The sequence below is a fragment of the Ochotona curzoniae genome, unplaced genomic scaffold, assembly GCF_017591425.1.
Source record: "Ochotona curzoniae isolate NIBS_2020 unplaced genomic scaffold, NIBS_Ocur_1.0 contig_3622, whole genome shotgun sequence".
NCBI lineage: Eukaryota > Metazoa > Chordata > Mammalia > Lagomorpha > Ochotonidae > Ochotona > Ochotona curzoniae.
The window spans coordinates 21,360,395-21,377,468 of NW_024465926.1; the positions used below are offsets into that span (position 1 = coordinate 21,360,395).

The window sequence follows — 17,074 nt, forward strand, 5'->3', positions numbered from 1 at the left end:
ATAGGACACTTGCCCATGTGCTCTGGGTTTGGACCATGGGCCAGTCAGCAAAACATGTGCAAAATATTTCTGACAGTACCCTCGCCCAGCTGCCCAAAGGGCTGCCTGGCCTTTGCACCCCCACTCTAAGCCTGCTCCGTCTGCTCTGCCATCTCAGTCTTGCAGAGCTGCAGCTCTTGAAATTCACCCTCCCTCTCTTGCCACCCTGGAGCCTTTCAAGCTGATCAGACCACAAATGACAGCTTTGTCGAGCCATTCATCTCCTCTTGCATCCTCGAGACATGGTTACCCTTGACACAGATGCAGCAATGGTCGCACTTGACAGTGTTTTTCTGCCTGATTTAGTGGCTTCACCCTCATGGCTCAGCAGCCTGTGTATGCTGGTCCACAAAGGTGTTTCCACTGGACACAGACCGCACCCCGTATCTTCAATTGCTCACCTAAGCCTTGGTCCCAAGCTGCAGGGTTAGGGGTGCACAAAAGGCTCCCTCTCCTGCAGGGTTGCTTTTGCTGCTAAGATCTGGCAGCTGTCAGAACCTCAACTCCCTCCTTGGGAGAAAGTCAATCTTCAACTGCAAGCACGTGTCTCCCTCCTATGACACTCTGAGCTTTCTTTCTCTTCAGGATATAAAGGAAGAGTCTTGTGCATGGCAATCACCTAAACTTAGCAATTAAGTTCTGTCACAGGAATTTTTAGAACTTTTTAGAATTTATAGAACTGAAGTGGGGGTGGAAAGGGGAATGGGAGATCTTAGATCTTCTCTAGGTTCCCTGGCTGAGGAGAGTGAGACCCGGAGGGCACGCGGTCAGCACGGGCAGGGAGGGCCAGGAGTCTGGTTCTCCTGTGAAGGGTCAGTATGCTCCATGCCACCACTGAAGCTTAGGCCTGGCATGCCTCCGGTTTGCTGACAAAGACCCCAGCCCCTTCCCGGGGTCCTCAATCTACCTGGGCTCCTGTCCTGCCTGCCAGATGCCAGAAAGCCACCTTGGAGGAAGGAGGACCCCACAGTGGCTACTCTCACCCTTGGATGATGAGGGCTGTGAAGCTGCAAGCTCTCTCCCCTGCTCTCACAGAGCTGGGCCTAACCCTCCCCTCCCCACAGCCTGGATGCTTCAAAGACCTCGAGCCCATGGATGTGTTCTGTCTGGGCTACCATCCGGCCCAAATGGGAACACTTGGAGCAGTCTTACCACCCTCTCACCCTGGAAGCTGGCCAGGCCCCAAGAGCAAGCAAGGTGGCAGAGACAGCTTGTGGGGAGCAGACGGGCATTCACTGCTGCCGGCTTCTATGCTTCATCTGCCTGAAGCCTGGGGTAACCATGGCATGACTGGCCAGCTGGTGGTGTGGCTGACGTCAGAGTGATTCTGATGCAGGTTCATGACGGCCTCTTCCTGGTTCCTCAGTACTCGCTGGTTATCGACTATGTGCACGGCTCAGTGCCTGGTCCCAGATTGGGGTTACCAATGATTTTCCAGATGGAAAAGCTGGGTCTGAAGCAGGCTATGCTACTGCTTACTAATGGTATAACTTGGGGCTGGTACCCTCCCAATGGCAGCATTCTCTGCTGCAGAAGCATGATAATAATAGAACTTATACATCAGTTATGGTTGTGGCAAGAAACTAGGATGTGGCATTCAAGGATGTGCTGTGAGACAATCGGTACCCATGGCTGCCACTCCTGGAGGCAAGCTGAGTGCATGTGGAGGTGTCTTAGAGCTATAACCTCGAGCTCCTCTTGGTATTGGTTGGCAAAGGAGGTCACTGGCCCAAGCCTGGGTGCTTCATTCTCAGGCACATGCTGACCCATCCCCTAAGGCTTGAATATGGTAGGGGCAGTGATGGCAAGAGTAGACAGGAGTTACTATGTGGGTGCAGCAGGTGTGAAGGAGTACATGGCACAGGGATTGGGGTGGGCAGAGAAGGCAGACTTACAAAACTACTGGGAATTGGGAATGTGGCTTTACTACCTACAGGGACAAGGAAGAGGGGAACATGTGGGAGAATTTCTAGCCTAGAAAAAGGAGGCCTGGTTCTCATCCCACTACAGCTGCTTGGAGGCACAGTCTTGGGCCAGTATCTCAGTGTCTCCTCAATGAAAGGAAGGAGATGGGTGAGGGCAACATGCCCCCAAGAGAATGGTTATATAAGCCAACAGGATGATGAGGGGAAAAGTGTGGGAGGCACCAGGACAAGACACGTGTCAACAGGCTTCCTGGCTGTAGGCTTGGAGGGCCCCTGAGACTGTCTTGTGAACTATGGCTCCCAAATTTCTTCAAGAAGACAAGAGCTTGCTTGGTCGTCTCCTGCTCCTAACCTGTGAGGAACCTGGGACTAGCAGATCCTGGCCCAAAGCTGTCTGCTGCAGCAAAGCGCTCTTGCAGACAGCTTGTGTGATTGGGCTCCATGGGGCTGCCACAAACTGGGAGGCAGGCAGATACACAATGAAGGGCTGTGTCAGGAGAACTGGGTGGCCAGCAAGGTGAGGAGTGTACCAAAAGAAAGGATCTTTGTGAATGCTGTCCCAGAAAGAGATGTAGGTCCACCCTGTGGACCCAGGCAAGGAGAGATTCCTGCTCTGCAGAGTGAGGCTAGCTCCCCGGTGGCTGGGGTAAGGGGATTCTGAGGCCTCGGATAACAGCACATCTGAAGCAAAATGATTCTGATGCGACCAGTTCCAGAGAGACTTCCACTGGCCACACTATCCCCAAGGGACAATACTTTGCTCCCAGCACTTCCTACAGCTCAGACACCTCATAATTTACACCACGGAGACTGTTGCCCCTCAGCTCAACGTTCACGACTTTCTACAAGCCAGTTGTGTCTCCCTGCCCACCTACTGGAGGACATTTCCCTGGTTCCCTCTCCCTTTGCTACTGACTAGAAAGGGAAGCTGCAGCAGCCTCATGGACCTGTGCTGGAGATCCCGAGTGGGACAAAGCAACAAGGCAGAGGGCCACACCCTGTGTCTCCTCTGGGCTGCTCAGTGATCCACCATCATTTGGTGGGGTCTTTAACAGTAGGTGAGCTCATGTGCTGGCTGATGTATAGTGATGTTTCTGTTTTACAGAGGAGAGATATAGAGGTTTGGGAAAATTAAGGAACTGGCCTGAGGTCCCATAGCTAAAAGCAGAGGGGACCAGCTTTTGCTCTTGGGCCTGCCTGACTCCTGGGCCAGTGCTTTAGGCCCACCAACCCCACAGCTTCCCCTCAGGGATGACCTGAGGGTCTTCTGGAGAAGACACAGCTTGGTTTCTGCCATGGCAGGATTCCTGCTGCAGAGAACAGTACCCCACTCTCACTCCCGGACTTTTGGGAGAGAAGCGTCCAGGAGTTGTGGTCTCCCTCTGTAGGCCCACAAACTCAAATTCTGAAAATAACACTGTAGATCCCGATGTGGTTCCAGTCTCAGAAGGACTGTGCCCAGAGAGCTGCCTGGGGAGCAAATCTTCCTCACTTTGACCAGTTGTCAATAAGACGAACCAGTTGGTTGTGGCCTCAGGTACAGACAGGATCTGCTGTAGGAAGTGCAGAGGGAGAAGGGAAAAGAAAGACAGAGGGCTGGGAAAGAAGCGGCAGAGCCCCCACTGAGCTGGAAGAATCTGGACCTAATTCAGCAGTGAGCTATTTCAGGACTGTGCCCTGGGGACCTTAGACCAGAGACATGGGGGAAGTGAGTTTGGCTGTGCAATTGCTCCTAATCCACAACTTCTCACAAAGCCATCAGCTGCGCAGTGCTGATTTGGGAGGAAAAAGTGAGCACTGGCACCTGTCAACGCTTGTGGGTGATGCAAGCTTACTCTCTTGGCCAGAAAGGGCCTTTGGGTGCCAGTGGTAGTGAAATGTTCATGCTGTGTTCAGTAGAGCATGTAGCATTGCAAGCACTCCCAGCCCATAGTTAACTGGTAAGTATAGATTTATCCCTCTTTTAGAGGCCAGGGATGGAGTTGCGGGGGGGAGGCACTTTGGACCCACAGACTCTGGAAAAGGCTTCCCCCAAGGATGCCCATGGCAGGTAGGCCAGGGCTGCCATTGTGCTCAGGTTTGGGGTCCATGTGCAGTGGATATGGGTGGTGAACTGTGTTATTTGTTCCTCCAACAGAAAGACATCTGCAGGGTTCTGCATGCTCTGCCAGGCAGTGTGCCCAAAGGAGTCCATGGCTCAGCAGGGTGACACAGCACAGGGGTTCTGTGTCAGCTGGAGAGCATTTAGGCCCAGAGCAAGACCCAGTTCGCTTTCTACACACCTGCAACAGCCTCTCAGCACCTTTCCTTGTTGCCACTCATGCTGTCCATCCATCCATTCTCCATATAACCATGGTGAGCCTCTCCAAAGCAAGCTATGCCTTGGCCTTGCCTAGAACCTGCCGAAGCTCCCTGTTGGGTTAGTTACAAAGGCAAAATTCCTTCCGCTTGGACAAGCTCTTCTCATTGGCTGGCCCCTGCCTCACCTCACATTCTGCCACTGAGGGTCCTGACCTCCAGGCTGCCACATTGGCCTTCCTTCAGAACTCCAAATCTCAGCTGATAAGAACTCTATCTTCCCTTCATTAAAACATCTTCATGCAATGCCAACCATGGGAGAAGTGGGCTTGTTTAGGACTGTTCCAGCCATCCCGTCATTCCTCTATGATAGTCAGCTAACAACAGGTTAGAACTCGAAACAGGCTCTTCCTGTGTATGCTCCCAGGCCCTCATGTGCACCTCTGTTTTTTTTCCCCCAGAAAGGGAGTTGTTTACTATAGACAATGATTTTAAAATTGAGAAGTGTTACAGGTTTCTAGGTAGTGCACCACTATTTTAAATCATGACTCCCTCTGTCTACAAAATATCCAATCAATGCTTTAAAATTAAGACAGGTATCCTTTCCTTCAGGGCTCATCAAGGATTTAATACTGGCTATCTACTCTGTGCTAAGCACTGCTTTGAGGGCTTGCTCCTCTTGAGTCATTTATCCTTCAGCAATATATTGAGGTAGGTTACTGTTATTATTTCTTCATCATCACCTGATTGTGTAATTGAGGAATACAAGACACAAGGACCATCCAGTGTCTCACACAGGAAACACAGGAGCTAGAATTGGAGTTGGGCAAGCTCAGCCCTCAAAGCCTATGCCCTCACTACTGCCTCATGTGCTTCCCAAGGCTTCCACCATGCACTTTCATGAAAACGAAAAATCCAGTTTGCTGGCATGACTGTTCCCTTGGCCTGCACCATTCAGGGTCTGAGATGAATGCATGAATGCAAGAATGAGTAGGTTTACGCAAGGGACAAATCCACCCACCCTGGCTCAGGTTACTGAAGAAGAAAGCACGAAAAGAAGTACATTCTGCCTCTTTCACTCCTTCTTCCATAGATGCAGCCCTTCTATGCAGAGACCATGTCCGTCCTGTTCACAGGTTTTCCCTAGCACCTTGAATGGCATCATATGCAGCCTCACTGGTTCACTGATCCTGCCAGGCACTGTGCATGCTGATGTGGACAACTCTCCGAAGAACAAGACTGATTTGTTGTCCCCAACTTCCAGCCTGAATAAGAAGTAGGACAATCATGCAAAAACAGGACTGAAAGCAGCTGGGAGTGGGACTTGAGAACGTTGGGGTACAGTGCAGGGGAAGAGCCAATTTCACCTGATGAAACCCAAGACCCAAAGAGGAAGAATCTGAAAGACAGCTCAAGAACCTGAGACTTGAGTCCCTTCCCGTCCTTTTCCATCTTGAAGATGTCAGTTCTCTGAGAGCCAGCCAGAGTCACTGGTGTTGCCATCCTGGAACAAAGTACCAATAGGCAGGTCTGGGGCTCCTGACAGCAAGGCATAAATCAGGGATGCCTCTCCACAAAGCAGAGGCTTTGGAACCTGACAACACAGAGCGAGATGACCTGGCTGCACTGTCCTGGAGAACTGGAGTGTCAAAGTTGGCAGGTACTTTTGGGCAAAGCTAGCAGTTCACTTTCTTATTCAAGGGAGGCTCTCCTTGTAACCATCTTTAGCTACTATGTGCACAGTTCCCCAGGAAGTGAGAATTCATGGATGCATCAAATGAAAAAAAAAAGTCATGAGACTCTAAGTTGGCTGGCTTAATTGAGACTATCAGGTGAAACGGAAAGATAACTGACATCCAGAGATTTAGGAGTGAATTAAAAACTAAAGTTCTAGTCCGGAGTCTGCCACATACTTCTTGAATAAGTCTCTTGGACCAAAGGGGGCCTATGGTATTCCATCGACAAAATGGAGCAATAGTATGAGGTGCTGTGAATGGAGGAATTTCTAGCTCTATTAACGTAGGCAGGCAAAAGGTCATGGCAGGGATAGGGTTGGGACTAGACAGAGTGGGTTGGCATATACAATAAGTGTACATGCCTTATCTTGGCCTCAGGTGTAGGGTATGGGCGGACGAGGTCCTGCCTCTCAAATCTGACATCCACCACTGAAATACCTCGAGGCTAATGGAACATAGACAAATGCAAACCAGATAGCATTCTTGTTTGTGTCTGCTTTAGAATTCATGAAAACCACAAGGTGAACAGCACTGTGGAGATGGTACCACAATATTTCCATGATGAAAAAAAAATAGTGTTCTCAGTTCCACTGTGTGACTCAAATGCCATATTTCTTTTACCAGTGGGGATCCAATGACATTCTGGAAACTAAGTATGAAATGTGATTCTGCATCCCCAAAGAACTGCTGTGTGTGTGTGTGTGTGTGTGTGTGTGTGTGTGTGTGTGTGTGTGTGTGTGTGTGTGTGTGTGTGTGTGTGTGTGTAGGGGAAGTCAGCAGGAGGAGGCAGTCTCTAATGAAGCCCCTTTGTGAAACAGAATGCAACAGGCAGAAGTTCCAGGTGGTCCTTAGGCCCATGACCTCAGGCAGTAAAGTACAAGCCTCGTTCTATTTCTAATCTGAAAAATGAAGTTAAAACTTTGCCCATTTCTTACTAGATTGCCATCAGGATAATTCAACAATACTTTCTCAATAACAGCAATAAGTTTAATTAAACAAGAACAATAGGGACCATGTGTTGGGAACTTGTTAGGTATAAGCACTATCCCACACACTTCAAATTTATTATCTCATTTTCACAGCATAAAAATGAGGACGCTATTAGGATTATCATTATTTTACAGGCAAATGCGGGCCCAGGGCTACCAACAGAAGACAGAGTAAAACTTAAGAGACTATGACAATTCACACATGATGGAGGTGGGAGGGAAAAGGGAATGAGAAGGGGAGAAGGAAGAAAATATGAAGGGGAAAAAGGAGAGATGAAGGCAGAAAGCAAGGAAGGCTGGAGAGAGGAAGAGGGAGAGGCAGAGCAGAAGAGAAGGAAAAGGAGTCTGAGTCCTGGGAGGTGCAAGAGCAAGAGATCCTTGCAGGCTAGGGGTGGCAAACAGGGTCTCGGGAGAATGTGGGGAGCCAGCAGCTTCCGGCCAGGAGCAACAGGGAGAGCAGGAAAGGATCTTTGAGAAAGACAGAGTTGTTATTGGCATACCTTTACATATTCTTACAGACTTAACAAAAAGAACAGGATTTCTTTGAGGATTTATTTTGCCTGATTATACTGTGGGACCTAAGCCACAGGTTTTACTAGGTCACCTATCCATACCAACACATGTGTATTTTATACTGCAATGAACCTGGGAAAGTCAATTGGTCATTTTTTTCCCCCACTATAAAACGGGGAAAACAATAGCACCCCTGCACAAGGAGTTGTTGTGGCATAGTACGTTAAGCTACTACTTGTGATACTGGAATCTCATATCAGAGTGCTGGTTCAAGTCCTTGCTGCTCCACTTTCTGAACCAGCCTCACTGAACTGTGCCTGGCAAAGTAGCAGAAGATGGCTCAAGTATTTGAGCCCTGATCACCCATGTAGGAGGCTTGGATAGAGTTCCTGGCTTCTGGTTTTGGTCTGGCCTAATCCCAGCCACTGCGGCCATTTGGGGACTGAATGGGTAGACAGAAGATCTCTGTTTCTTCCTGCTGCTCTGCCTTTCAAATAAATAAATTTAAAAAAACTGTTTATTAAATTACAACGTAAACTGTTTTAAAACTGGCCATGACACATACAAACTAAAAGCCACTGTCATCCTGGAACCACTGCTTCCTGGAGTTTTAGTTTGCTGAATTCATATACTTGCTGCCCACTCCTACCTGGAAATGCATCAGGCCTGACCAGCCCCACCTCCAGTCTGTCTGCTTGACGTTTCACCTTGTTCCATCCCTCCAGGCAAAAATCTGGAGTTTTAATTTCTTGATCCTTATCCTTTTGCCTCAACAACCAGTTAATCACCAGGTCCCTTCATGCCTCTCTACTGCCTTTTTTTTTCTGGCCTGTTGATGTGGACACTCCCATCTTATGTGTGGTCTGTTGCTGTGGCTTCCTAACCTCCTTTCCCTTTTTCAGTCTCTTCCTTCATTAATCCACAATGCCGTGACATTAACTTCCTGGGTCGGTATCACAAAGGGCAGCTCTCCCAACATCCAAACGGCAGATCCTTTATGTGGGGAGCCCATGGGGCTCCAGGACATGAAAGAATGTAGATCCCTTGACCTGGGGTCAGGGTATCTGGTGTCTGTAACTGACAGGCTGTGGGCGGCTTAGGCCAAATAGAGCTTTGCCTTCTTTCTATACATGTGCCAGATTTACTTCTCAGGGCCTCCATGCTTGTTTGGAACTTTCTATCCCATCACCTTTCCATGGCTACCCAAATCCGAGAAGCTGTGTCTCCTTGTCCCTAAATTAGCCTCTTTTAACTTTCCTGTTTCATTTTCCTTCCAGCTCTGACCCACTGCGACTGTGCAGTCAACTTCTGGTTGCCTTGTTTGCTGCCTGCACCCTGGTGGAGGAAACTTCCTGAGAATGAGGAAAGGGAAGGAACTGGGCTCTGAGTTGCCTCCTGATTCCATCAGGCATTGCAGTGCTTCCAAGCCTTGTGTGTCCACCCATCAAGAGAAAATTGATTACTACTGTCTTCAGCCCAGCTCTACAGAATGCAAGTCCACTCCCACCAAGTCCAGCTGCTTGCTCACACTGATTCCTGCTGCTTGTAGGTATGAGAAAGAACACTTGTGAGGTCTTTGCCAGGCAGGAAGATCATGCCTCGATAAGCCTGTGCTTCCCAGGTGGCTATCATGGTGCCATCTATGAGATTAAATGTGGGCTTGGACACTGTTGTGGCCACTGGGTTCTCCCAGAAGTTTCAACATTGTTCTCAGATTCCTTTCACTGGAACCTTCCCCCTCCCCGCTACTAGAGAGCAGAGTGATAGAGAAAGCCCAGAGAGGAAAAGGAGAGAAGGGCCTTTATTCCCCAGGGGGACCATGCTATAGTCCTTGAGAATCACAATCCTAGTAATTCCCAAGCAATCATGTCTCTACTCAGGATTAAAAAAAATGGAAAAAGAAATTCCATGGGAACAGTCCATGTTTGTTTCCAGAATGGAAAGAGAATAGTCCTCCAATGTCACAGTGATTTTCCTGGGTTATACATAGGACTGAAGATCATGGGCAAGGAAGAGTTAGCCTTGTAGTGGTAGTGAACACACACTCCTGGAGAATGCTGAGCCCTGTCAGCGTGGGTGTGCTCTGTAGCACTGATCATCCGGTTGACAGAATACAAGGTACCCAGCTGCCTCCTTGACTAATGGCAACCAGAGACATCCAAAGGCCCATGGTTTGCACAACATGTGAAGACTAGGTCAGGTGCTACCTGCTCCAGGTTTTAAGAATACATGTGCTAATTAAAATGAATAAACACTTGTAAAAAGTTTAGCACAGATCTTTTCAATGAAAAGATACTCATCAAAAGACACACATTTTATTTCTAGTACTGACATTACCATGAAACAGGTTAATTCTGATGATCTGAAGGGCTTTCTGGAGTTGTCTGGCTTTTCTGCCATGCCCATTCCCATGCTCACAACACCTTGTACAATGCCTGGCATAAGGTAAGTCCTTAGAAAATGTTTCATGGAAACAGGACTGAAAAACTGTGTCCTTCTGTTCCCTTTCCTCTTTCTAGAGGCTCTAGCTCCATGACCAAAGCCAAAGCCAAAGTCATGGGCAAGTGCTTCCTCTCTAGAGCCAGCTTCCAATGTGGCCCCTTGAAGGAGCAACAGGTGCTAGGGTTCCATGGCAGCAAGTGGCTTTCTCACTCCAGGCTAGCCTTGGACATGCTCTCAGTCACCAAATTACTCAGTATTTGCAGGAACCAATGCCTGACCTGGGACTAATTTCTCCCATGGAATTAGCACTCTGTGCATAAAATATTAAATTTTATATTTAACGCTATTGGTCACAGATGCCTTATCAGACCTGAGAAGGCCAGGATGGTTTTCCCCTGTGAGGCAGCTGAGGTTTAGCAAAGAAATGTGTGTATGATGTCCAGGTGAGTGGCATGATAGCCAGAGATTAATGCTGCTCATCCAAAGGCTCCAAAACAGGGCCTGGGAACCCGAGGGCTCTACTTGCAGCCCCGTCTCCACACCTCAGGATCCACAGGACCCACCCAGGAACAAAGAGACACGGCTGGATGTAATTCTCTGAGACTGTTTTCTTCTCTCCCTCTCTCCTTTTATTTAGCTTTTCCAGTGTATCTGTATATAGTTCAGTCTTGGAGTTAATGCAAACATTTGCAAATAAGAAGCTTTTGTATACTTATCTCATTCACCACTTAGTGGACATGTTGAAACTCAATGGCAAACAGCCCCTGTTCTGGAACCCTGATTTTTGGTAGGAAGGATTGCCCATGAAGGCCTCAGACTTTCCCAGGAGACTAAACACAGCCCTGGGTGTAAAGCAGGAAAGGCAGTCAGTCTAACACCTGCCCCCTCCCCAGCAAGGCCAGGAAAGTACTATGGAGGGAGGTGGAAGCCAGCCAGGGCTTGTTTAGTTCAGTTAATTTTTTTCTCCTGTTTAATTGTCCAAGGGCAGGTCCTTAAACAGTAGTGTGGCAGTCTCAACGTTGAATCAACTTTTTTCTCATCTGCACAATAAACTCTGGAATCCTTTGGCTGTTGCTAGTAGTGATAAATCGGCTGTGGAAGGCCCTCAATTTGCCCCGTGGATTGGAATCAGGGGTTAAGCTGGCAATTGCCACTGCATGCCTTCTGTGGACAGCATAGGCTCTTCCAATGCTTTAAGGCATCGTAAGCAGGAGGCTGTTCTGGAGAGCACATACAAATAGAGTAACCTAAGTCCTGTCTTCACCGTGTTTTCAGAAGTCAGGGGCCTACCTTTCTCTCCTTGTCACCATATTCGATGCCCAAAGTGTCCATGGCCCGGACGATGGCCGCCAGAGACTGGATGGTGTTGCTGTAGACAACAGGCTTGTACTGTTTCACGTCTTCCCCAGAGAAGCCATCTTCATGGATGATCCTGGAGACAAACCATACATACCCAGTGAGTGCACTGTCTTTTCCCAACATAAAGAGCATCAGCCTTTTGTGCAGTTCCTGGGCCACCCTCTGGCCTGGTGGGAAGAGGGCAAGGACCCAGGGGGACGATGGCTTATTGAGTCACTAAAGCCATAAGATTCTAGAAAAAAAATCTCCAAATTCCTGAAAATTAATATTGGGAAAAATAAATGTGGCCTTTCCATGTTCCCTACACACAGTGAAAGAATTACCAGTCAATAAGGTATTGATAATAACTGAAGGCACTTATAACAGGAGGGACTTATAGGCAGCATTCAACAAATGTTAACTTTTGGTATTATGAGCCACACTTAGAATCTTGGCAGAGATGTCCTTCAGTATTGACAGGGGACTGTTTCCAGGATCCCTCAATTACCAAAATTCATGCATGATGAAGTTCCTTTTATAAAATGGTAGAGTATTCACATGTAGCTACCACATATTTTCTCAACTGTAAGTTACTTATAAAACCTAAAACAATGTAAATCTTATCTAAATAGCTGTTAGACTGTATTATTTAGGGAATGATGGCATGGGAAAACATTTGTTTTAGCATGGACTATTGTTTCTGAGATATTTTAAAAAGTTTTTTCAAAAATTATTTTTATTGGAAAGTCAGATCTACAGAGAGAAGGAGATAGAGAGAAAGATCTTCAATCTGCTGCTTCAATTCCCAAGTGGCCAAAAAGGCTAGGGCTGAGCCCATCTGAAGCCAGGAGCCAGGAGCTATTTCTGGGTTTCCCACATGCGTGCAGGATCTCAAGTCTTTGGACTGTCCTCCAATGCTTTCCCAGACCACAATCAGGAAGCTGGACGGGAAGTGGATCAGCCAGGATACAAACTGGCACCCATATGGTATCCTGGCACATGCAAAGTGAGAACTTTGGCCATGAGGCTACCATGCCAGGCCCTACAAAGTTTTAATTAAAAAACAAACAGAAAAACATTTGAGAGGCAGAGAAGTATAGATGAAGTTGAGCCATTAAGTTAGGAGCTGGGAATTCAATGTAGGTCTCCCATGTGAGTGACACAGCTCCAAATACTTGAGCCATCATCTCCTGCCTCCCAGAGTACACGCACATTAGCAGGAAGCTGGCATCGAGAGCAGTGTTGGGACTCTATTCCAGGAATCCTAACTAGGGCTTAGCCATTACATTAAACACTCCCCCAGCTGCCACTGCTGTTTTGAGTATTTTTAATCTGCCATTGGCTGAATCCAAGAGTGTGGAACCTGTGACTATGGAGGGCCAACTACATACTCCCAGAGGTATTCTGTTGAAGTGAGGCATCTACAAAAGAATAATGCATCCTGCTTTCACAGAAGGCTCACAGTGCTTTTAATGAAGACAGGATGATTCACTTAACAAGAACAAATAACCATCGTCATCTTTGACAACAGAAAAGCAAACAGAAGGAGTTTGCCTGTTCTTCCAATCTTGGCTAGGATGCAGTTACTGTGGTATCCATATTTGGTGATCTGAGCAGTGATACCACAGTTCTAGAGGCTACTCAATACACCTTCACTGCCAAAAAGGATCTGGGGACAGGAGGAAAAGCTAGAAAGGGGATCACACCAAAACTGTGCAAGAATCCTCTTATAATTAAAATAATCACAAAAGAGCAAATACCTTTTAAGAATATCCTCCAACATGAGTTATCCTACAGAAAAATATGTTAACTCTTCTATGGTCAGATTTTTAAAGTCTAAGATAGGATACTACTTGCAACATGAACATGTGCCAATATGATAGCTGGCGCCTCACTTCACAGTATCACAGCCTCACTCAATATGACACTTACCATTAACACAGGAAAAATTTGCAAACAATTACTGAAAAAAAAACCCCCCAGATTATTAAGCCGTAATTTATAGGAGCTAGTATTATGGCATAGTGTGTAAAGTTGCTACCTATGGTGTTGGCACTCCATGTGGGCACCAATTTGAGTCCTGGGAAAAGCAGCGGGAGATGGCTTACTTGTATCCCTGATATCCACATGGGAGACCTTAATGATAATCCTGACTCCTGGCTTTAGCCTAGCCCACCTCTAGCAGCTTGGTCCAGCTCTGGACATTGCTGCCATCTGGGAAGGGATCCAGTGGAAGGAAGGCCTCTCTCTCCTTCTGTCACACCCAGCCCCCTTCTCTGCAACCCTTTCAAATAAATAAATCTTTTTTAAAGGATGTAATTCACAAACCACATAATTTATCAATTTTTTTTTAGCATTTTAAACTTTCATTTTATTTCAAATGAAAAGAGACACATAGAGAAAAGAGAAGACACATCTTCTATTCACTTGTTTACTCCTCAGATACCTACAATACCTGGGGCTGGGTCTCACTGAAATCAGGATCCAGCAACCCAATCCAGGTCTCCTACATTAGTGACAGGGATCCAAGTACTGAAGCCAATACTTGCTACCCTCCCGGGTATGCATTAGCAGAAAGCTGGGAAGCAGACCCAGGCTAGAACCCAACGGTTCTGATATGGATGTGGTTATGTTATCCAGTGACTTAACAGCTGTGCCAAATGCCTGTCTTAATCTATTTAATTCAAAGTACACAATTCAATGTATACTAGTATAGTCACAAGGTTGGGCACTACAATCTAATTTTTAAAAATCTTTTATTTATTTATTATTATTATCATTTTATGACACAGTTCCATAGGCTCCTGGGATTTTCCTTATCCTTTTCCCTTTCAGTTCCCCATATCATTACTATAGTGTAGTTCTTCATATACAGTCATATGTCCATCCTTGTGGACATGGACAGTGGCAAAAGTCCAGCATCCTATTGTCAAGATATAGCACACAGTTTCATTGCAAGTCCATCTTTGTCTGGAAGCAGAGATGCATACTATAGCGTATCCTCACATCTGGATATGTTAGTCTCCATTTCTTAGTTACTGTATATCCCCTTAAATGAAAAGTCACAATACAAAATCAACAATAGGAAGAAAAATAGAAATTTACAATGCCATGAAGTTAAATGACATGTTACTAGAGATGACAGTCTCCATTACACAGCTACTATATATCCCCTTAAATGAAAGGCCAGAAAAAAAATCAACAACAGGAAGAAAAAAGAAATTAACACCATGAAGTTAAATAACATGCTACTGAATGACTAGTGTGTCACTGAAGAAATGAAAAAGAGAATCAAGAATCTTCTTGAAGAAAATGATGCTACTGTATGATCTGTGAGTCATTCAAGAATTTAATCGGAAAAAAGTGTTATGAAGAGATGAAACTAACAAGAAAAAAAAATCAAAATCCATGATATAGTTTCTGTTGATTTTTGTTGGTGAAATGTGTCTCTTCTAGACAGCAAATAGATGGATTTTGCTTTTTAATCCAGTCTACTAATCTATAATGTTTGATTGAGCTTAAACCACTTACATTCAGGGTTAAAATGTATGGGTGGTAATTTGGTCCTGTTATTTTAGCAATGAATTGTTCATTGATTTAGTCTTCTGTTGTCATTTTACTGGGATGTTCTTCACATTTGCCTTTGGTTTTGTTGGGTGCTATTCCTCTTCTCTGTCAAAAGAACATCTTGAAGTATCACTTGTAGGGCAGGTTTGGAAGAGACAAATTCTTTTAACTTTTCTTTACTGTGGAAGAATTTTATTTCATTTTCAAAGACAAAAGAAAGCTTTGCTGGGTATGTTATCCTGGGCCGATAATTTCCTTTCTTTTAGAATCTGGAATATGTCACTCCATTCTCTTCTGGCCTGTAGAATTTCCTTTGAGATGTCTCCTGTGAGTTTAGTTGGCATTTCTTTAGATGTCATTTGATTTTTTTCCACGTGAACATTTAAGGATTTTTTCCTTATGTTCAACTGAAGAGAGCTTGATGATCATGTGTCTTGGTGAAGATTGCTTTTGATTAAGCCTGTTGGGAGTTCTATGCCCTTCCTGGATTTTGTTTCCCAATTCTTTCTCTAGATTAGGGAAATTTTCCATTATTATTTCATTAAATATATTTGTAATACCAGTTTCTCTTTCTACACCTTCTGGGACTCCCATAACTCTTATATTTGGCCTTTTAATAGTGCCTTTCAATTCTTGAATACTTTTCTGGCCTGATACAGCTCTGTTTACAGCTTTTTGTTTGCTTTCCCCTGGTGACAGGAAATATCTTTCAATTCTGAGATTCTTCTGCTTGCCTCAATCTATTTTGGAGATTCTCCACTGTACTTTTCATTTGCTCTACTGTGTTCTTAATTTCTGCTATATTAGCCTTGATTTGCTTTATTGCTGCTATTTCTTGTGTAACATATTTCTTAAATTCTTTAAACTCATGTATGTGCTTCTCATTGTTCATCAGAAGCTTTACAATGAGTTTTCTGAATTCTGTGTCCCCCATTTTCTCAATGTCTTTCTCAGTTAACTCTGAGGTTGGCATAGGGTTTTGCTCTTTTGCAAGGGAGTCTTCAGTAATACTCATTGTGTCTCTGTCTCTTCTTTTGTTCTTGATCATTGTACTTTCAATTTTCAGATTCTTCTCCTTGGAGCAGGTTTCTAAGCTGTGTCACCCACAGGTCTACAGTTCAATTTTCTTACTGCAGTTGGTACACAGCTCGGCTTGCAGTCAATTGTGACACTCTCTCCAGCAAGTTCCAGGTCTGGATTCTTATGTTAGATTTCTACCATGGTCTCTGTAGCCCCACTCCTGGCCTACCACTCTCCACCTTCTATGATATCACGCTGAGGTTTCACTGTTGTCTCTGCAACCTTTTTCCCTCTTCTGGTTGGAGCAGGTACCAGGATTAGGGAGACACCAGGTATCCTATATAGCTAGGTTGTTGGTGGTGCTGATCTTGCTGGAACCTGTTGGCTGTTAGGTCTGGGTGCCACACGGACCAATTGTCATCCATATGATGCCACCATCGGTATTATTTTCCTGTGGGACCGGTGCAATAGACTGAATTCAATGAGTTCTCGCAAGATCAGCACATGCGCGGTTCACTGTTGTCCCCTGAAGTCCTAAACTTCTACAACAGTGTAGAAATGGCACCTGATGTTCCACTACTACAGTTTTTGATCTGTTGGCCATCAGGTCTGAAGGCTACCCAGACCTGTCTTGGGTGGAACCTGTAGAATGCCACGTTGCTGCAGTTCACTGAGTCAGAAATGAGTTCACTCCACTCCCAGCTCAGCGTATGCTCAGTCCTTTGCCTTGCCTTTGCCTCCGTAAGCAAAATGGCGCCCAATTCGGCTGTAGGGGACAGACTGGGCTGTGAAACCCACCCTGTTCTTGCCCTGCCCGTCTGTGATCTGCTGCTCTGTCTCTGCTCCTGGTCAAATCAAACAAACAGGATGGACAGTTCTTTTGTCTGGGTTCATCTCCAAAGCTCCCAGTGAAAGTCCCTTCCCATCTACTTGCTGGTGGAGTTCCGGTTGCTGGTGGAGTTGAGATCGCAGTTAGCTGAATGCTGCTGGAATATTAGTCACTGCTATACCGTACCACTGTTTTCACTGCTTTCCTATGTCTGTCAGTCTCCAGGTAACCCCTCTGCTGTTGTTTTGTCCTCTCCTCTTTCCTATAGTTTTCCTTTCTGCTTCATCCTGATTAAATGTTTCTCCGTCCATTTAAACGTGTCCTTACCCTATTCTGCAATCTTGATTCTCCTACTACAATCTAATTTTAGAACATTTT

General features: G+C 45.9%; 1 protein-coding gene across 2 annotated transcripts in view; it reads right to left on the bottom strand.

The window, feature by feature from the left end:
• The window catches only part of GNAO1 (G protein subunit alpha o1), a 153,858-nt gene that overhangs the window by 55,344 nt on the left and 81,440 nt on the right, over positions 1–17,074 (bottom strand). For both annotated transcript variants that reach the window (XM_040982685.1, XM_040982684.1), the window contains exon 3: positions 11,233–11,374. In XM_040982685.1, coding sequence (XP_040838619.1) covers positions 11,233–11,374 — 142 coding nt within the window. The remainder of the gene's footprint in view (positions 1–11,232; positions 11,375–17,074) is intronic.